Below are 21,310 nucleotides of genomic sequence, written 5' to 3' on the forward strand. Positions count from 1 at the left end.
TTAGAGGTCCCGCTTCACACATAGAAAGTAATTTTCTTTATGCTTCATCTAGAAAAACAATTGAGATAGCCAGGAATATTCTGAAAAAGAATTATGAAGGAGGAATTGTCTTACTAGATAATAAAATGTAGTATGAGGCTACACTTTAAAATAAGCTAAATACTGGCATAAGAGACAGTTTGGATAGAGTAGGAAAAAGCTTAGGAATACTCCCAAGTGCAAGGGAAATTTATTCTGTGATACAGGTACATTTTTAATCATTAAATTATCTCTCCTTACACAAAAAATAAAAAGATAAACCATATTTCTCACATGTTCACCTACACGAGAAATTATGATAGATTAATTGTTCTAAAGTAGGAACAGAATGCAAATTAAGAATAATATGCCTTGCTTCCCCACTTCCTCCTTGAGTTTGATATGTATGTGGGGCATAGGTCAAAGAAAATTTTTCTTGACATTTGAAGGAATCTGAGAATAGAAAAGGTGTGACTGACTTCCCAGCCAGAGCTTACGGAGACACCCTGTGTCAATAGATAAGGGCCAGTAGATAGAACAACAAACTATATCAAAGTATAAGAGGGTACATTTGGCCATTAGGGAGCCCGAATCAAAGCTAAAATTGAGTTATAAAAAAAAAGTATTTGTTTACACCCTAGTTTGTGAGTATACAGTTTATACCTGTTATTAAGCATGACAAAATCATAAAGGAAAAGATTAATAAATGTGACTAATAGAATTTTCTTGCATGGAAAAAAGACTCTAAACAAAATGAGAAGTCATACTTCAGGAAAATATTAGGAAAATTTATTACATGGGGCCAATTTCCTTAAAAAGGAAATAATCTATTTAAATGTCGAAAAAGAAAAGTAGCTCTTTTGAAAATGAGCAAACAGCAGCAACATTTAAGGAAAAAAATTGTCATTATAACAGAATTAACCTAAAATGACAAGATGGATGATTTTAAAATTTAAAAAGAGTCATTAAGAAGATATTACAAGGAGGGGCACCTGGGTGGTGCGGTCGGTTAAGCGTCCAACTCTTAGTTTTGGCTCAGGTTTGATCTCAGGGTCATGAGATAGAGCCCAACGTGGGGTCCACACTCAGCGCAGAGTCTGCTTGAGATTCTCTCTCCCTCTCCCTCCCACTCGTGTGGTCATGCTTTCTCTCTCTCAAATAAATCTTTAAAAAAAAAGATATTACAAGGAATGATGGTGTATATTGTTGGAACCTCATATGCCCTTTGAGGACTTTTTTATAGTTGTCCTACAAATGCTTTCACAAATCCACAAAGATGTTTTGTATATAATAGTACAGGTGTGATTTTTGTAGCATTCAGGGAGAAGAATAGGCATTTAGGTTGTCTCCAGGGGATTTTTTCCTATAAATTAGTGTCTGGTTAAATAAATCATGGTACATCCATACAGTGGAATACAATGCAGCTGCTGCAAAAATTGTAGTAGAAGTGTCAGTATAGAAAATCTCCAGGATATACCTAGTGAACCAAAGCCCTAGGAATAAAGCTCTAGGTGTTGCACAGTAGAATTCTGACTTTTAAATCCTATATGAGTATATATATATTTTTTTTTTTTATTTAAAACAGGGTACTTATGAGGACTGGAATTTTCTGTTTTCATACCATTGGAATATTTTTCATCCTTGAACTTGAATTTTATATATTTTTAAAAGCTAGTTTAAATATAATGAAATGTTTACCCAAATTCAGGGATGATAGGGCTGAATGAGAACAGATATTTTTATGGCAGCTGGTGGTATCACAAACTGGTAAAATCTTCCTGTGTGGTAACTAAACCAAAGCTTATTTCAAGTACGTGTTTTATGCCAGGCATTATCAGTTTTTGCACATTTATCTTACTTAAATCTCCAACCAAGCCTTAAAGTAGATTATTTTTCTCATACTTTAGGAAACAGAAGACTAAAGTGTCTTTCCACGAGTCACAGACTCTGAAGCCTATACTGGGCTTTCAACCCAGTATGGGTTTCAACCCCTATACTGGGCTCTGGAAATTCTTAAGGGGTTATTGAGACAAAAGACTGGATTTGAATGTGTCAGTTTTCATCAAATAAAAATGGAGAGGATACTCTGCCCTTCTTTGAAAAGACCATATTAGTTGATTTGTATGAAAGTGCTTTCCAGATTTATGAAGCATTCTATGAAAAGGTTAGAATAACTTTTTTTTATCCATAGCCTGCTTTCTTCATACAAATGTAAATGTTTTAGCCCTTTTTCTTTGAATCTCATCTGTAAAATGCAAACTTAAAGTAACAGTTTAGTCAGTTTTTTGGCATTTTTTGTATAATTTAACTCAATTTTGGTGTAGTACATTTCTTAAATTGAGGAAATATACAGTGTATCTAACAAAACCTTGTTTCTACTTAAAATGTGCTTACCAGTAATTGTATTGTTAGCATCCTTTCAAGGCTACTAAAATCCTTCCAGTTTTGGGATACCTGGGTGGCTCAGTCAAGCATCTGCCTTTGGCTCAGGTCATGGGCCCAGGTGCTGGGATCGAGCCCCACATTGGGCTCCCTGCTTGGCGTGCTTCTCCCTCTCCCACTCCCATGCTTGTGTTCCCTCTCTCGCTCTCTCTCTGCCAAATAAATAAATAAAATCTTAAAAAAATAAAATCCGGTTTTAAAACAAATGAACAGAAAAGTCTTAATAAGGCTACACGTTCTGCTTGCTATTTTTTAAATACATAAACTTAACTATTTCTTCCTGTTTTTAGGAACACCATCTTCAGCGGGCTATTTCAGCACAGCAGGTGTATGGCGAGAAGAGGGATAATATGGTCATACCAGTCCCAGAAGCAGAAAGTAATATTGCTTACTATGAGTCTATATATCCTGGGGAATTTAAGATGCCAAAGCAGCTTATTCACATACAGCGTAAGTAATTACTCTTTTAATTATTATATTTTCTGTAGCTATTTTCTGCTTAACTCTTGGCACAGTTTTACCTGTTCAAGGCCATTTTCGGTACCCATTTCATTGACTAGCATCAGCTAGAGAGTTCCTAGAGCCCATTTTCAACTTTTAAAATTGAGATTTCTGCCTGACAAAAAAGATGGCATTTTCATCCTAAGTTTTTAGTTTCATCTCAGCATGTGATCTTATACTACTTTAGACAAATAGGATAAGGAATATACCTGAGATGTAGAAATAGTTTTCTTACTATTCAGAAATAGTGATATGAGTAGCCTTAAAGAACGTCTTAGTAAAAGTCGGGAATCAGCAAACTTTTTCTAAAAAGGGTCAGATAGTGTGTGTCTTAGCTTTTTTGGGCCATTCAGTCTGTCACAATTCTTCAGCTATACTGTTGAAAGAAAGGCAAAATTAGCAGTTGACAATATGTAAACAAATGGGCATGGCTATGTTTCAATAAAACTTTATTGATCAAAACAGATGGCAACCAAGTATTGGCCCATGGACCAGTAGTGCCAACCTCTGGTCTGTGATCCTACTAACTTTTAGTGTTCTAGGTGGTAACTTGTTTCACTTGGTAGTGATGAGTTCTTCATTAGCAATGATCCTTTGATGGCTATCACATTTGATGGTGAATAGCTGAGAGCTTATAAACTTAGGAGAATACATTTCATTCACTCAATCCGCAAGTAGTTGACAACTTTAAAACGTAGTTGAAAGTTTACTAAGGTAAAATTGGTACAGCTTTCATTATTGTGTTGTTGACCTTTCTAAAGAGGGTTTTCCAGTGACCTGTCTAAACTTTTTTCAGGACCATAGAAATCTGTGTTGTTTTTAGAAATTATTTAAAATGAATTAACTACTTTTCTCATTTAACCTTTCCTCCATATGATCTAGTTTCTGTCATGGATTCTAAACATTTATTTTACTGTTTGTTAAATACGAAAATGCAAAACTAAAGATAGTGCCTGTATTGGCATTTGCTATTTTTAACTTAATGTTTTTTTCTCTTTAATTCTAACTTGCACCTTAATTTATTGATTTCCTTTAGAAAAAAGAATGTTTTTTTCCAATTTACTAAAGGTTACTTTGAAGTGAAATAAATAAGTGGCATGTGCTTTCTTGCCCACTCACATGTTTAATTACATATAAGACATAGACACAGACATCTTAAACAAACTTGACCAATATTAGAACATAAAAATTAGTTCTCTGAAAAATCATGGCAATTTGAAAGTTACAGATCATCATCAGATCCATATATGTAACTGTTTTCCACAGCCACAGGTTATATTATCTTACAAATGCATGCTTTTAGGTTAAAGCAGGATTAAGTAAGATAAAATTATATTAATCAATTTACATTATCATAACAGAAAAAAAAATTGGAATGCCTGTTTTACAAATAGACTGCTCATTGATGACCAAAACCCACAAAACACATTTTACTGGTAACTAGTGGATTAAATTATGGTCAGAAGAGTCCAAAGTTATAATTTTAAAAGGAATTGACTTTGCTGATTTTGTAATCAAATAATAGCAATAAAATGGCAGCAGAATTGTAGCTTACTTGGGGAGAAAATTTTTTAATCAGTACAGATTTGACGTATCTTGTCTCTGGAAAGATACATACATTGGAATATTAATCAAGATAGTCTACTAATTAGTATTAGCTGCCATTGAGTTTCTCTTAACATTTTGTTTTAAATAATTATAAATTCACAGGATAATATATGCAGCTTTGTACACCTCAATCAAGATACCTCAGCTGTACCATCACCACAAGATTCCATGTTGTTACTCCTTTATAGCCAAACCTAGCCCCTGGCAACCACTAATATGTTCTCCATTTCTATAATTATATTAGTTAATGATTACAATATAAACAAAATCATGCAGTGTATGTCCTTTTGAGATTGGCTGTTTTCACTTAGCATAATATCCTTGGAGTCCATCCAGCTTGTTTCATGTAATATAGATCATTCCTTCTTATTGGTGAGTAGTATTCCATATGTTTGTTTAACCATTGACCCAATGAAACACATTTCAGTAGTTTCCAGGTTTTGACTATTACAAATAAAGCCGCTATGAATATTCGTCTGCAGGTTTTTGTGTGAACATGTTTTTATCTCTCCTGGAATAAATACCTATGAGTTCAGTTGCTGGGTCTGTTTTTAGTTTGACAAGAACTTCCACAGTATTTCCAAGAGTATCTGTGCTGTGTTACATTATCTCCAGCAGTATATGTGTGATCCAGTTTGTCCTGTATTCTTGTCGGTATTTGGGATTATCACTTTTCTATGTTCGCCATTCTAATAGGTATGCAGTGATCTCTCATTATACTTTAAATTTGTATTTCTGTAAATGGCTAATATATTAAATATCTTTTCATGTGATTTGCCGTCTATATATCCTCTTTGGTGAAATGATTGTATATGTGTTTGCCCATTTTCTAATTAGATTGTTTTAACATTGAGTTTTAGGATTCTGTTTTATTTGTATATTCTAGACACAAAGTCTTTGTCACATATGTAATTTACAAATATTTTCTCCCAGTATATAATTTGTCTTATCATTCTCTTAACAGAGTCTGTCACAGAGCAAAAGCTTTTAATTTTGATGAGATCAAGTTTAAATCGGTTTTCCTCTTGTGAATCATGATTTTGGTATCAACTCTAAGAACTCTGCCATTTCCTGGGTCTGAAAGAGTTTCTCCTATGTTCTGTTCTAGAAGTGTACAGTTTCACATTTAAGTGTCTGATCGGTTTTGAGTGTGTGAGGTTTAGGTCAAGGGGTTTTTGTTCTGGTTTTGGTTTTTACCTCTGGGTGTGCAGTTGCTCCAGCATCATTTATTGAAACAGCCATCCCTCCTCCATTGAGTTGCTTTTGCTTCTTGGTCAGAAATTAACTGGGCATATTGATACGGATCTCTTTCTGGTTCTATATTCTATTCCCTTGATTTCTGTTTAGTCCAAGATAGTAGCACTGTTTTGATTACTGCAACTTTATAAAACCCTTAATATCAGAGAGAGTCATTCCTCCTTTATTTTTCTTTTTCAAAATTGTATTGGGTATTCTGGGGCCTTTCCATGTAAATATTACAATAAGCTTGTCGGTATCTACAAAGAAACTTGCCGAGATTTTGATAGGAATTAGATTAAACCTATAGATCACTTTAGGGAGAATTGATATCTTTACTATGTTGAGTCTTCAGTCCATGAACACAGTATGACTCTGCAAGTATTTAGGTCTTCTTTGATTCCTTTTATTAACACTTTATAATTTTTATCATACAGATCCTGACCATGTTTCTTTAGATTTATACCTGCGTGTTTTATTTTCTTTGGAGCAATTGAAAATGGTATTACATTTTTTATTTTGATTTCCACTTGTTCATTGTCAGTATACAGAAATGCAGGTAAAATTGTTTATCTTATGCCCTATGTCCTTAACTGAAATTCCTTTTTAGTTCTAGGAGATGTTTGCAGATTCTCTGAGATTTTCTACATAGAAAATCATGCTGAAGTCTGAAAAAATAGTTTTATTTTTCCTTTTCAATCTCTCTGTCTTTAATTTCTCTTTCTTCCATTATTATAGTGGCTAAAACTTTAATACTGTGTTAAAATATTAAGTGGTGAGAGCAGACATCCTTGCCTAGTTCCTGGTCTTAGAAGGAAATAATTAAGTCTTTCATCATTATGTATTATATTACCTGTAGGGTTTTTTGTATTTGCTTTTTATGAGATTGTCATATATGTGATTTGGAAATCTTTTCTCCCAGTGTATAATAGGTCTTTTCATCCTCTTAACGGAGTCTTTCACAGAGCAAAAGGTTTTTTTGCTGAGATCCAGTTTATCAGTTTTCCTCTTATAGATCGTGATTTTTATGCTTAATGTACTGAGAGTTTTTATCGTGAATCAGTGTTCAATGTTGTCAAATACTTTTTCTACATCAATGGATAGCATCATGTGATTTTTCTTCTTTAGCCTCTTGATATGATAAGTTACACTGGTTGATTTTCAAATATTGAACCAACCTCACATACCTGTAATAAATCTCACTTGACTGTAGTGTATTTTTTTTTCATACCTTGTTGGGGAGGATTTTATTGGGGACTTTTGCACCTAGGTTCATGAGAGATTGTTTGGCTATGTATATGTGTATGTGCACGTGTACGTGCTCTGTCTTATTTGGTTTGGGTATCAGAGTGATAGTGGCTTCATAAAACAGGTTGGAAAGTTCTCTTATTCTGTTTTCTGGAAGAAATTATGTAAGATTTATGTTAATTCTTTAAAACTTGGTATTGTCTTTTAATACACTACACTAAATAAGAAAAATAATGAGTATAAATTTCTATAAAGTTAAAATTTTGTCTGATGGTGGTCTAGTAAATTACTTACGAAAGATATGTTACCTTGAATTACATATATGAACTGGTTCATTTTAGTTCCCCTAATTTCTGTTGTGTAAATCTCTTAAGCTAATGTTACACAAATTCTTCTTGGGGGTTTTTTAAAGGTGTTAACTAGTATTCTCTAAAAAAAGCAGTGGTCAAACATGTTTGAGAATGATTACATATATTCCCCTACCTGCCCCCAGAGTCATAATGCGTATTACCATATTTATAGGCTCTAGGAGTCTTGTGGCTAGGGGGAAAAAAAGGCTAATTTTTTTTTTTTTAAAGATTTTTATTTATTTGACAGAGAGAGACACAGCAAGAGAGGGAACACAAGCAGGGGGAGTGGGAGAGGGAGAAGCAGGCTTCCCGCTGAGCAGGGAGCCCGATGCGGGGCTCGATCCCAGGACCCTGGGATGATGACCTGAGCCGAAGGCAGACGTTTAATGACTGAGCCACCCAGGCGCCCCAGGAAAGGCTAATTTTAACCCAGCATTTTCTAGTTGTATTTATTGCATGTTCTCTGTTAACATTTTATTGAACATTAGTTTGGAAAAGTTCAACTCTGTCCTTATCTTCAGCTGGCTTAGCGAAGAGATCATAATTTTCTTCCTTTAATCCAATCAGAGCTTTGAAGGAAGAAACCCATATTATATTATAACCATTATCCCCTTCTTTAGTTCCAGACTTTAGGTACTTTTTAAGCTATTTCACTGAGTGCTTGACACTCAACATCTCCTAATCCAAAGGATCATGTAATGTTGTTTCTCTTTGCTGCTGATCTGTAAGGCTTCTAGAGTATACAGATGGGACTTTCCTATTTATACTGGAAGAAAGGACAAAACAGTTCTGACCAGAATAGACAGGAACAATTCTTTCACCCCCTTCTTTTTGCACTTGGGTCTCAAGGCTCTCCTATTAATCCTGAAAGGAAGCCTTTTTTTATTTTTATTTTTTAAAGATTTTATTTATTTATTTGACAAAGAAAGACACAGTGAGAGAGGGAACACAAGCAGGGGGAGTGGGAGAAGGAGAAGCAGGCTTCCTGCTGAGCAGGGAGCCCGATGTGGGGCTCGATCCCAGGACCTTGGGATCGTGACCTGAGCCAAAGGCAGATGCTTAACGACTGAGCCACCCAGGCGCCCCGGAAGCCTTTTTTTAAAGGGTAATCTTGATGTACATTTATATATGTATATATGCCTATGTGTGGAGATACATATATGTACATTTGTAACTCTGTCCACTGGAAGAGCCAAGAAGCAAGATTATTCGGTAGCAGTGAGCACACCTAGCACCTCTTCTCTAATCCATTCTCCATTAAATGGGACTACAAATCTGTGGAGAAATGGCTGATTCCAGGGCTGTGGAAGGGTAGGTGCAAGATGAATCTGGAACTTCTTATTATATCAGAAATTGAGCATTAAAAAAAAAAATGACAGGGGCATATCACAAGGACACAGGAATTTCTTTCACTGGCTGGTTCTGGGACAATTTAAGCCATGGAATAATTAGACATAATAATGAATTGTAAAGCATTGAAAAATGTAGGAATTCAGGAATCCGTACTGATAATAAAAAATGGTGACAAGTAGTCTCATGCTTCTGTAGTACAAAGCCAAAAGCTGAGTGGTACAATGTGAAGAGAGTACTGGAGTTGGAAGATCATTTTTGCTATTATTGTGACCAAGATTGAATCATGTAAGAATCGTCAGTGTGTTCTCAATATAAGAGAAAATTTTGATGAGGAACAGGATATTTACATGATCTTAAGCTCTCCCTACCAACTGTTTATTAGTTACGGGGGGGGGCGGGGGACAAACAGTAGTTATGCAGTGAAACAATTGGGTAATTTCTTGACTGGTAATGAAAATTATCATCACTTATTAGGAACAGATGAACATTGTGTGTCTCTAGATGTGATACTGTGAGAAAGACTAAGAAAGTTGAGTATGCAGTATGCCATCTAAGAGTGCATATTCTAATCATAATGGGAATAATAATAATAAATGTTCTGGGGAGAGGGCTATATTCTTCAAAAACATCAGTGTCTTAAAAGACAAAGAAAGGCTATAGAAATGTTCCAGGTTAAAGGAGGCCAAAGAGACAATAACAAAAATAATACCTGATCCTAGACTGGTCTTGTGCTGGAGGGGGGGAAAGGTTATGAATTACTGGGTCAGCTGATAAAATCGGAATGTAGGCAGGAGATTAAATTGTTCTATGAGTGTAAATTTATGAAGTTGATGACTGTACTGTGATTATATGAAAGAATCTAAGGAAATACACTCTGAAGTATTTAGCAGTAAGGAACCATTATGAATGTAATTTATCCTCCAGTGCCTCAAAAAATAAAGTGTGAGTGTACATAGAAGCTAGAGATATAAAACAGAACACATGCAAATGATAAAATAAAATTTAACAGTAGGTGATTCTGGGTAAAGGATATGCAGGTGTTCCTTGTACTATTTTCTTGTGGTTTTTTTAAGATTTTATTTATTTATTTGAGAGAGAGAGACCGAGAGCGCTTGCGAGAGAGAGAGAGCGCGCGCGCACAAGCACAAGCACGTGGAGGGGCAGAAGGAGAGGGAGAAGCAGGCTCCTGGTTGAGTGGGGAGCCCAATACAGGGCTCGATCCCAAAACCCTAGGATCATGACCTGAGCTGAAGGCAGACATGTATCTGACTGAGCCACCCAGGTGCCCCTAGACTATTTTCATTTTGCAATTTTTTATAACTGTGAATTTCTAAATAGGAAGGTGGTTTTTTTTAATAGATCTTTGTAGAACCTACTTTTAAAATTACCTCTGAATAGAGGTATCCTGTCTTTATGCCCTGATTCTGAAAGATTGCATTTCCTCCTTCTCTTTGCCTACCTCCATATCCACCTACAACATCCAGTCTTCCGCCATTATTCTTCGGGTACTACTCTCATGTAAAATCTTGAGCATCATCCACAGAATTTTATCAAAAAGGATTTTGTATCTGTGATTTCAAATCTGGGATTCTCCATTCATTCTCCTCAAGTACATTCTAAAAGTGACTCAAAGCTCTCAGTTACTTATGAATATAAAGAAGTTGAAGACTTTGATGATCTAGCTAGCCAGTGATAGCTTTGTCTTCTTAGGTCTAAGGCAAATGTGTCAAATACCTACCACACCATAGTAAATATCACTATTAACAATATTTTCTGCTGCTCAGAATTTGTTTCAAGAACTTTACAAGTAGATATTACCAGTCATTGAGGGCTAGTGCTTGAGTTGAAACCCACTTAAATTCCTGGGCTGAGAAATTTCTCCTTGCCTTGTATAATGTGCCTTCTTTTCAATCAGGGATTACATTCTGTTTCTAATCCACAATTTGTGCCATTTCAGGGCCCAAATATCCTTTCACTATTGGTGTTATAGACATACATACTTAGTCCGAGCTACATATGGCATTTATTACATAAATATTTATATACATTTCATCTGTGTTACTTGACTCTAAGCATAAGGGCAAGGACTGTGTTGTGTACTACTTTGTATCTTCTTTAAAAATAATCAATTTAGGGGCGCCTAGGTGGCTCAGTTGGTTAAGCGACTGCCTTCGGCTCAGGTCATGATCCTGGAGTCCCGGGATCGAGTCCTGCATTGGGCTCCCTGCTCAGTGGGAGGTCTGCTTCTCCCTCTGGCCCTCTTCCCTCTTGTGCTCTCTGTCTCTCATTCTCTCTCTCAAATAAATAAATAAGATCTTTAAAAAAGAAAAAATAATAATCAATTTAGGGGCGCCTGGGTGGCTCAGATGGTTAAGCATCTGCCTTAGGCTCAGGTCATGGGATTGAGGCCCGCATCGGGCTCCCTGCTCAGCGGAGAGTCTGCTTCTCCTTCTCCCTCTGCTGTTCCCCCTTCTTGTGCTCTCTCCATCTCTCTGTCAAGTAAATAAAATCTTTTAAAAAAAATAAAAATAAACTTACATGTATGTACTATTGTGTTCTTTTTGCTTGGATTTATTTTCTACTGCATTTTCTCTTCCATCTGTGTGTTTTGTTTAACCATAGACATAACTGGGTTTATCCCTATCAAAATATTTTAAAAGGAGTTAGCCTATATAGTATGGCTCCTGTTCTTAAACAATTATTGCCTAGCTAGGTCTCATTTTAATTGACAGAACTTAATTACAAGGTACAATCCACTTGCCTATTTCTCTGTAAACCCTGTTTTCTACTTTGAACACACTCAGTAACATGGCCCAGAAAATTTGAAGATTCTCCTCTTTCTAGGACCATGATAACTATGTTAAATCTTTATCAGCTGCTGTCATTTAGAAGGGGCAGGTTGGGCTGGAGCTAAATTGCACTTTAGTCATTGGCTCTGGTTTTTTAGTCAAATGAAATCCTAAAGTGATTTTTTACATGTTAGCATTTTTCTAGGGCTTTAGTGTTATGTCTGAACAAGATTTGGTTCTCCTTGTATTTTAAGATCTTACATGTGTTTGCACCATCTGTAAAAGGAAAGCTTCTTCAGAGGCAAGAGCAGTCTGACCCTCAGATACTTGTTAACTTTCCGTAGAAAAGACACTGAGCTCCCTATCCTAGGGATCTTCCTTTCCAGTCTTGATTGCCTTCCCCAGTATGTTGGATATGACTTGTCATTCATGATATATGTCAAATATAGTTTGGTAATGCAAACGTAAGGTGATATTAGGTGAGCTTGTTTCGTTTTTGTGAATAATTAAGTTTTGTAAGTATGATTTGATCTGAAAAATTTTATAGTGGAAGATGCCAAGTAATATATAAATAAGACCCTAAACATATATAAAATATGCCCTTAAGAAGCAGAACAATGCTAGTTGGTCCCTGTCAGTTTGGCTTTCTGGATTAGCAGGATCACCACTCTTTAATAGGACTTTAAATGATGACAGAAATATTTTATTATTTGTGCTTTCTGGTACAGCACTAGCCACATGTAGCTATTTAATACTTGAAATGTGGCTAATGTGACTGAGGTACTAAATTTTTAATTTAATTGATTTGAATTAGCTAATGGTTATCCTACTGAACAATGCAGATATGAATTGTTTTGGTTAGGGACCCAAGAAAACAAGTGTTTTAATCTAACAGTGTTTAACCTACTTCAGGATCTGCAACAGCTCTGTTTACATCAAAATAACAAACAGAAATAGATCATGGAAAGTCATTGGAGGGCCTCTGGGTGTAAGAAACATGGGTGCAGAGGTGTTAACATATAGAGATTTTTATGAAGGAATCTAAATATTTTAATTAGGAATATTACAGAAATGTAATATAGGTCAAAGCAGAAAACAAACAATGATATATAATATGTTCAATTCTACAAATATTTATTGGATTCCTATAGGCCAGATACTATGTTAAACTTGAAGCAGGGAGGGAGGTTTGGGGTAGCCAAAGGGTCCCCTCTTGTACCTATCACAGGTATCACTAATGGATAACTACATATTTTTTCAGGTTTTTTTTCCCCCACTTTAATCAAGGCAGTATCAGAATGCTTTTCAGTAAAGTACTGCAGAGTTGGCATACAAGATGAACATGTTTACTGTCTTTGCAGAGATAAATAAGTCACAGTGCCTCCTCTCAAGGAGCTCATATTCTAATATTTATCAAGTAGATTATAAAGTATGTGTAGAAAATAGTACAAAAGAAGGTCATTGATTTAGAACTGGAATTTTTAACCTTGGTGCCACAGCTTTTAGGGATATTTGAATTCCTTGTAATTTGTGCAGAATGTTATATGTTCACACAGTCTGTTTTTCTGGGAAAGGGTTCATAGCATCAATAAAAGATAAAAGTGGCTGGGAACCACTTACTACTAGTTGGGGGCAATCAGGAAGGAATTCCACAGGACTTAAAATCAGGTTGTTTGCAGTCATTTGTTAGGTGGGCAGGCAGAAAACAGCTAATGTAAAGGCCTAAAGACATGAAATAGCATGCTGTATGAAATATGTGAAATTTGAGGGGCACCTGACTGGCTAAGTTGGTAGAGCACACAACTCTTGATCCTAGGGGTTGTAAGTTCGAGCCCCACGCTGGTGGAGAGATTACTTAAAAAAAAAAAAAATTGTGTATATGTATATATATATATATATATATATATATATATATGTAATTTGATAATGCTACATCATAAAGTACTGATGAGACTGGAGAGACTAAGTCAAAAAAAGACCTCATACAGTCCTAAGGATTTGGATTCTGAGGTGACAGGAAGTTAAGAGGTATTAAGCAAGGGAAAGGTGTGAGACATTTTGTTATCAGGCTATTTAATAGTTCACTTATATTATTGTTAGCCTAGTTTAATTTTGACACGTAATTGAATGACATTTGATAATGTGGTTCTTGGCGTATTTTTCAAATCTTAACAAATATAAGAAAGATACCACATTTCTGTCACCATGACAATGATTGTCATGAGGAAACAAGCCTCCTTAGCAGAAGTGCACTCATTGAGTGATAGCGATTACTGTTCTTGGCAGTGGCTTCTAACACTTCAGCTTTAAATACCACTCCCTAAGCATTTGGTAAAGAAGTTACACAATCTATTAAGTAGGATTTATTCTAGAAACAATCTTATTTAAAAGACCTTTTATATTATATCAAACCATATGAAATTGCTGATATTTTATCATTTTTAGCTATAAGATTTTCGTAGAGTTGAATCCAATACATTTAATCTCTTTATGTTCTTAATAATGGGCTTCTAGTTTATTTTTGAGGTGGGGGAAGGGGCCACACCCATTGTCTTTTATGACTTATGTGTATGTCTATATTAACAGTAACTTTAAGTGTGGGAAGCATAAATTTCTTACTTCTTTAGAAAATCTAGATTTCGTTTCTATCCAGACATCTGTTGAGAGGTTTTTGTCAGTGGATTCACATAGTAAATGATTGCTTATGGTTTCTTCTGTCAGCTTTTAGTTTGGATGCTGAACAGCCTGATTATGATTTGGATTCTGAAGATGAAGTATTTGTGAATAAACTGAAAAAGAAAATGGACATCTGCCCATTGCAATTTGAGGAGATGATTGACCGTCTAGAAAAAGGCAGTGGTCAGCAGGTACAACTTCACTGTATATATAATAAGTATGTTTCCATATATATGTATATGGAAACAGGATAATATTGGGGTGAGGGTAAGTGAGCAGTCTCTGGAATTAACAAGCATGAATTCACATCCCATTGCTGCCCAGTTCTAACCTGTATAATCTTGAGCGATACGTTTAAAAAAAAAAAAAAAAAAAAAGGTCTCTGTGCCTCAGTTTCCCCTTCTGTAAAATAGAGATGATAAACATAAGATTGACGTGAAAATTAACTAAACTAATGTATATAAAGCGTCAGTGACTGACATGTATAAGGCACTCCACGTTTGCTGTTATTAATACTGTTGTTATTTTGGGGCGCCTGGGTGGCTCAGTCGTTGAGCGTCCGCCTGCAGCTCAGGTTATGTTCCCAGGGTCCTGGGATTGAGCCCCGCATCGGGCTCCCTGCTCTATGGGAGGCCTGCTTCTCCCTCTCACACTCCCTCTGCTTGTGTTCCCTCTCTCGCTGTGTCTCTGTCAAAAAAAAAAAAAAAAAAGTTGTTATTTTGATTATTGTCATTAAAGTTAGAAGTACTTTTGAACCTTATTATGTATTATATGAAAATGACATAATGATTTTACATTTAGCCAGTCAGTCTGCAGGAAGCCAAGCTACTGCTAAAAGAAGACGATGAATTAATTAGAGAAGTTTATGAATACTGGATTAAAAAGAGAAAAAACTGTCGAGGGCCATCTCTTATCCCATCAGTAAAACAAGAGAAGAGAGATGGTTCCAGCACAAATGATCCTTATGTGGCTTTTAGAAGACGTACTGAAAAAATGCAGACTCGAAAAGTAAGTGAATTTGGAAAACTTTTTGTAATTTTTTTTTAATATATGAAGAATTATTTATACTTATGACATATCTCTGCATCAGAAGGCTGTATTTTAATTTGTATTTAAATAGACTTTCTGTGCAAAATAATGAAAAATATTAATTTAAAATGAATCAGCCTTAGGATTCATTACACAGCTATTAATGATATATTTTAATGTTAAACTATTTAAAAATCACATATAAAATTGATTTCCTGGTGATCCATATTCCCTTTCAGTGTCTTTAAATTCTAACCAGCCCTTCAAATGTATGTATTCATATATATTAGTAACTGTGTTCAGAATGCCTCTAGTTAGAAATGTTATTGACATTAAAAAAGCAACTTCATATTTGCAGAATCGCAAAAACGATGAAGCCTCTTATGAAAAAATGCTTAAACTGCGTCGAGATCTGAGTCGGGCTGTTACTATTCTAGAGATGATAAAAAGAAGAGAAAAGAGTAAAAGGGAGCTATTGCACTTAACACTGGAAATTATGGAAAAGAGGTAAAGTATACTTTAATAGGGTCAGGAAGTATCGTACCATTAGCATTTTGTATACTGAAGTATGGTACCTAAGCAATTAACCCTGGAAATACCTTCCTTTAATAATAAGTAGAAACTATTAAATGTGTGATATGATATATTTTGCATAATTTTACATGTGTTTCTCTATTTTCTTTAAAAGTGACTGGGTTCAGTAAAATTAAAATATGGCAGGTATAATCTTATTCTTTTGTCCTTATTTGAGTTGAGTGCAAGGCTGGGAGGGAGAGAACATTTGTCAATTCTAAAGTTTTTAATTTACTCACTAGATGGTACTGATTTTTTTTTTTTTTAAATACATACTGGGTTTTTTAACAGAGAAGTATAAAGAAGGGAGGGGAAAAGTCCCATAATCTTAACACTCAACCATTTGGCAAGGTACACAGTGACTTCTTCAAGCCTCACTCTCCTATTTCCTAGTCAGTATCTCCAAAGAAAACCACTATTAAACTTCTCATAATTCATTTCAGGAAAATTAGTTTTATAGCACAAACAATTCAAATTAGCAGAAAGTTCCTCAGCACCATTGTAAGCATTAATTTCAACATCTCCACCAAATCTTTCACCCAAATTGGCAAGTTAAATTTTGAACCTTTATTTTTTTTTATCCCAGTCATGTATTTATGGTGCAAAGATAAAGCTATAAGCCAAAAACTAAACGGAAGAAACAGAAGGAATTATGTACTCTTTATTTTTAATAAGCGTTCAGCAAATTATCAGAGTTTAATCTTACCGTAAGTCTACTCAGTGTTTATAATCGTATCTCAGATATTAATAGTCCTAGGTATTTACAGCACTAACTTTAACTTTTGCAGCTTTCTTTTTTATAATTTCAGGTATAATTTGGGTGACTACAATGGAGAGATCGTGTCCGAGGTTATGGCACAGAGACAGCCAATGAAACCTACTTATGCCATCCCCATCATCCCTATTAATAATAGCAGTCAATTTAAACATCAGGAAGCAATGGATGTGAAGGAGTTCAAAGCAAATAAGGTGGTAAATATTTTTGTGATAACAGTAGCTGATAACAGAATGGCGTTTTATCAGTAGAGTGAAAAAGAAAAATACATATAAACCCTACCGTGAAAAATGCTGCAAAGTGAGCTTTTGATTCAAGACTGACCTGTCGATGCAACAGTAGGAATTATAAAGGGAGATACCGTATAGATGAACTTTTTAATAATTTACTTTTCCCAAAAAGAACCATAATGCCATAAACTACCTCAAACTTGATACAAATATTTAGCATATGTACACAACCATGATACTTGCCATGATCTTTTTCTTCCCATCAAGTATCATTTTTGCCTCTAACCTTTCTTTCCTATTGCATACTTCATACTTCCCCTAGCTTTTGCTGTCTGTCCACCTGCATACATATTTCTAACATGCACCGTGTTCATCAGCTCAGTCACTCCTGCTTCTGTAATATATCCTTGTGTTGTCCCTGTTTCATGATTTCATCTCTTTATCACCTAAAACTGCCCAAATTCACTCCAGAAAGCCTTTATTGTTTAGCTACCAAATCCTTACTATTATTTTTGTAACACCTCCACAGTATGTTATGAGGTTTGCTTTGTGTGTATGTAAAATTGTTTGCATTATTATCTTCCCAAAATTGATTTGGTAACTCTTTAGAATAAATACTAGATCCCCCCCCCCTTTTTTTTTAATTCTCTTCTAGAATTTTGATAGAAAATTGAGAAAAAGGTACAGGAGCTAGTGGTAAATACTAACTGCAGTTACAGGCTTTCAAAAGCTGAAGAACTTCTGTTCTCTTCTTTTACTTTAACTGAAACAAAATCTTTCATGAGATTATGTTTAGGTTGTAGGAACTTTATCCATGTTTCACAGAGACCAACCTGTAAGACTTTACAATATAAGATGACAAAACATAAGCATCTTATATAGCTCTTCTGAGTATAAATGACTTCGTTCTAGCTCTAAACTTCTTTTTAAAACTTACCCCAGGGCGCCTGGGTGGCTCAGTTGGTTAAGCGACTGCCTTCGGCTCAGGTCATAATCCTAGAGTCCCGGGATCGAGTCCCGCATCGGGCTCCCTGCTCGGCAGGGAGTCTGCTTCTCCCTCTTCCACTCCCCGTTTGTGTTCCCTCTCTCGCTGTGTCTTTCTCTGTCAAATAAATAAATAAAATCTTAAAAAAAAAAACAAAAAACTTACCCCAAACTGCAGCCTTGTTGAACGTGGTTTCTAGTGTTTGACTAATATTATGACTTTATTGCAGCAAGATAAAGCCGATCTTATCCGACCTAAACGTAAATATGAAAAGAAGCCCAAAGTCTTACCATCGTCTGCTGCTACTGCCCCTCAGCAGACGAGTCCTGCTGCACTGCCAGTCTTTAATGCTAAAGATTTAAATCAATACGACTTTCCCAGCTCGGATGAAGAACCTCTCTCCCAGGTAAAGATACAAATTTCTCTGTGAATATAGAGGAGAAATGGAGGAAGTCACATGTTTTGACTCACTTCATTTAATTTTAAAGGTTTTGTCTGGCTCTTCGGAAGCTGAAGAAGAAAATGATCCCGATGGTCCTTTTGCTTTCCGTAGGAAAGCAGGCTGTCAGTACTATGCTGTAAGTTTCAGGTTCTCTTTTTAAATAACAAACTGTTCACCTTTAACTGACAAAATAATTTGGATTTTTTTTTTTTTAGCCTCACTTAGACCAAACTGGCAACTGGCCTTGGACTAGTCCTAAAGATGGAGGATTAGGGGATGTACGATACAGATACTGCTTAACTACCCTCACTGTACCCCAAAGGTGTATTGGATTTGCACGAAGACGGGTTGGGCGCGGTGGAAGGTAAGTGTTTCTGTATTCCTAGCATAGGGACAGTAGGGTAATGAAATCTAGAGCTTAAAGAGAAGGAATCCTTCTAAATAGCGTATTTGTTCCCATTTTCTGTTCCTAACTGATTTTTGACGAAAATACTTAAACTGCAAAAAGTTGTTTCAGAAGTTCTGGGAGAGGGGTGCCTGGGTGGCTCAGTCGTTAAGCGTCTGCCTTCGGCTCAGGTCATGATCCCGGGGTCTTGGGATCGAGCCCCACATCGGGCTCCCTGCTCAGCGGGAAGCCTGCTTCTCCCTCTCCCACTCCCCCTCCTTGTGTTGTCTCTCTCTCTGTCAAATAAATAATAAAATCTTTAAAAAAAAAAAAAAGTTCTGGGAGATGTTAGGAGAAAGGATTGAATAAGCTAAGAAATGTCATGTAACTAATACACTAAGTTGTTTAATTCCTCAGTGAAAAGGCTCCAGAAGGGGCACCTGGGTGGCTCAGTTGGTTGAGCGTCCAACTCTTGATTTCAGCTCAGGTCATAATCTCTGGGTCGTGAGATTGAACCCTGCATCAGACTCCGCACTCAGGGCTCAGCAAAGAGTCTGCTTGAGATACTCTGCCTCTCCCTCTCCCTTTGCCCCTCCCCCCACATGCGCGCTCTCTCTCTCTCTCTCTCTCTCTCTCTCAAATACATAAATAAAATCTTTAAAAAAAAAAAAAAGACTCCAGGATCCATGCATGACCTGCCCTGACATCCCAGTTTTTCAGGATCTAATTACTCTTCTTCTTTTGTTTAAACATGATAGAACCCCTGTACACTCTAGATGCCTTTATGTGAGAATTTGTGTGGGAGGCAGGAAGGAATTACAGAACACATAAAAAAAGTGAAGAAAAAGAAAGATATTCCCATGTAGGTGGAGAAAAAAAAAAGAACATAATATCAGGGTGCTTTCAGGAAGAAACCTAAGGATGTAATTTATAGTGAATTATGGCTTATACCTGTTTCTTTCATTTTTCAATTCTTAATTGCAGTTTTTAATCACTTAAACATTAGTTTAGAATTGTCTGGGCACTGAAATGTATTTTATTTAGTGCCTTTCCCCCCATCATTATGTTGACATCAATAGTGGTGAAAATTCTGTATGTTGGCTGTATTTTATTCTATACTAGCGTAGTCAATGTTAGTATTTTAAGATGGAAACATTTATAAAGTTTATATAAATAACATATATCCTCTAGAGTAGTGGATCTCAAATATTTTGTTGATAAGAAATTTTAATCATATAAAATAACCCAAAGCTCGCATACTTTTTACTGCTTTTCGCCTACCTCCCCCACCCCTGCAAAAAAAAAAAAAGAATGAAGTTTTTGCATAATAGAGAACAGATATTTTATGAAGTGTTTTGGTGCTTTGTAATGGAAGTAAAAATCTTTGGTTGAAAAGCAGTTTGGAAAGAAAAATAGTCTCATGTTTTATCAGTAACTTCTACTGGTAGACCAACTCATAGAACTGTTAGTAGGCCATTGCTGATGTAAAATGAATAGTGTACCTAATTCTTTAAGGTGGATTACTCTCTTTAATCAGATCGTTATAAAGTAAAAGAACTTTTATCAGAAACTGAAAATTTACCCAAAAAATTTGAGAATTTAGCTTATAGGGCTAAATACTGAAATAATCAAATTTATAGCTTTTAAATATTTAGTATGAGATGGCTTTGGGGGAATTGGGAGGGTCTTTTTTAATAGTTCTTGAATAGCTATTTTACATACATGTTCCCTGCCTTATTTTTAATAGGGTCTTACTGGACAGAGCTCACTCAGACTATGACAGTATGTTTCGACATCTGGATTTGGAAATGCTTTCCTCTCCACAACATTCTCCAGTCAATCAGTTTGCCAATACCTCAGAAACAAATACCTCGGACAAATCTTTCTCTAAAGACCTCAGTCAGATACTAGTCAATATCAAATCATGTAGATGGCGGCATTTTAGGCCTCGGACACCATCCCTACATGACAGTGACAATGATGAACTCTCCTGTAGGAAATTATATAGGAGTTTAAATCGAACAGGAACAGCACAACCCGGGACCCAGACATGCAGTACCTCCACGCAAAGTAAAAGTAGCAGTGGTTCAGCACACTTTGGTATGTTTATTTGTTATGATGTACATTTCTTTAGAAATGTCAGGTTCATCCATTTTCTGAATGTGGTGTATTATATTTAAGGCCAAAAGTCCTTTTCTCTCAAAATAATGAGAAAAAAAGGACCTAGGTTAAAGTATTTGAATTCTATTTGTACGTGTGTTTTCACTTAAACACACCCACATGCAAAGGTGATTTATTACTACTTAATATATGGCATTTGTTTCCTGGATACACTCTGTGAACCCACAGTTCACAATTCAGCAATTATATTTTCATAGAATATGAAAAGAAAATGGGCCATTAATTGTTACTATTTTTTGCTTGGACACTTCTCTAGTCTTTTATTTAAACTGTTTAAAAGTAGACCAGCAAGTCAGTAGATATGCAAAAGCCTTATCTACTGACAGTAATACAGAATAATTTATAAGAGAGAAACTAATTTTTCAGAGAACAATACTTAAAGGATTATTTTAATTTTATAGGATCATTACAATTTTGGAAACATTTCCAGATAACATCTACTTTAGCATTATGGCTACATTGTGAAATGTGTCTAAAATAAATGCTGTC

General features: G+C 35.6%; 1 protein-coding gene across 4 annotated transcripts in view; it reads left to right on the top strand.

Annotated features, from left to right (window-relative positions):
- EPC1 (enhancer of polycomb homolog 1) overlaps positions 1-21,310 on the top strand; it is a 69,832-nt gene that overhangs the window by 36,613 nt on the left and 11,909 nt on the right. For 3 of the 4 annotated variants that reach the window (XM_021686501.2, XM_021686502.2, XM_044915506.1), the window contains exons 2-10: positions 2,751-2,910; positions 14,267-14,412; positions 15,023-15,229; positions 15,609-15,757; positions 16,633-16,792; positions 18,043-18,219; positions 18,302-18,391; positions 18,471-18,619; positions 20,388-20,740. In XM_021686501.2, the coding sequence (XP_021542176.1) occupies positions 2,751-2,910; positions 14,267-14,412; positions 15,023-15,229; positions 15,609-15,757; positions 16,633-16,792; positions 18,043-18,219; positions 18,302-18,391; positions 18,471-18,619; positions 20,388-20,740 (1,591 nt within the window). The remainder of the gene's footprint in view (positions 1-2,750; positions 2,911-14,266; positions 14,413-15,022; positions 15,230-15,608; positions 15,758-16,632; positions 16,793-18,042; positions 18,220-18,301; positions 18,392-18,470; positions 18,620-20,387; positions 20,741-21,310) is intronic. The other variant, XM_044915507.1, reaches the window with a different exon arrangement.

This window comes from Neomonachus schauinslandi, chromosome 5 (assembly GCF_002201575.2).
Source record: "Neomonachus schauinslandi chromosome 5, ASM220157v2, whole genome shotgun sequence".
In the NCBI taxonomy this organism is placed as follows: Eukaryota; Metazoa; Chordata; class Mammalia; order Carnivora; family Phocidae; genus Neomonachus; species Neomonachus schauinslandi.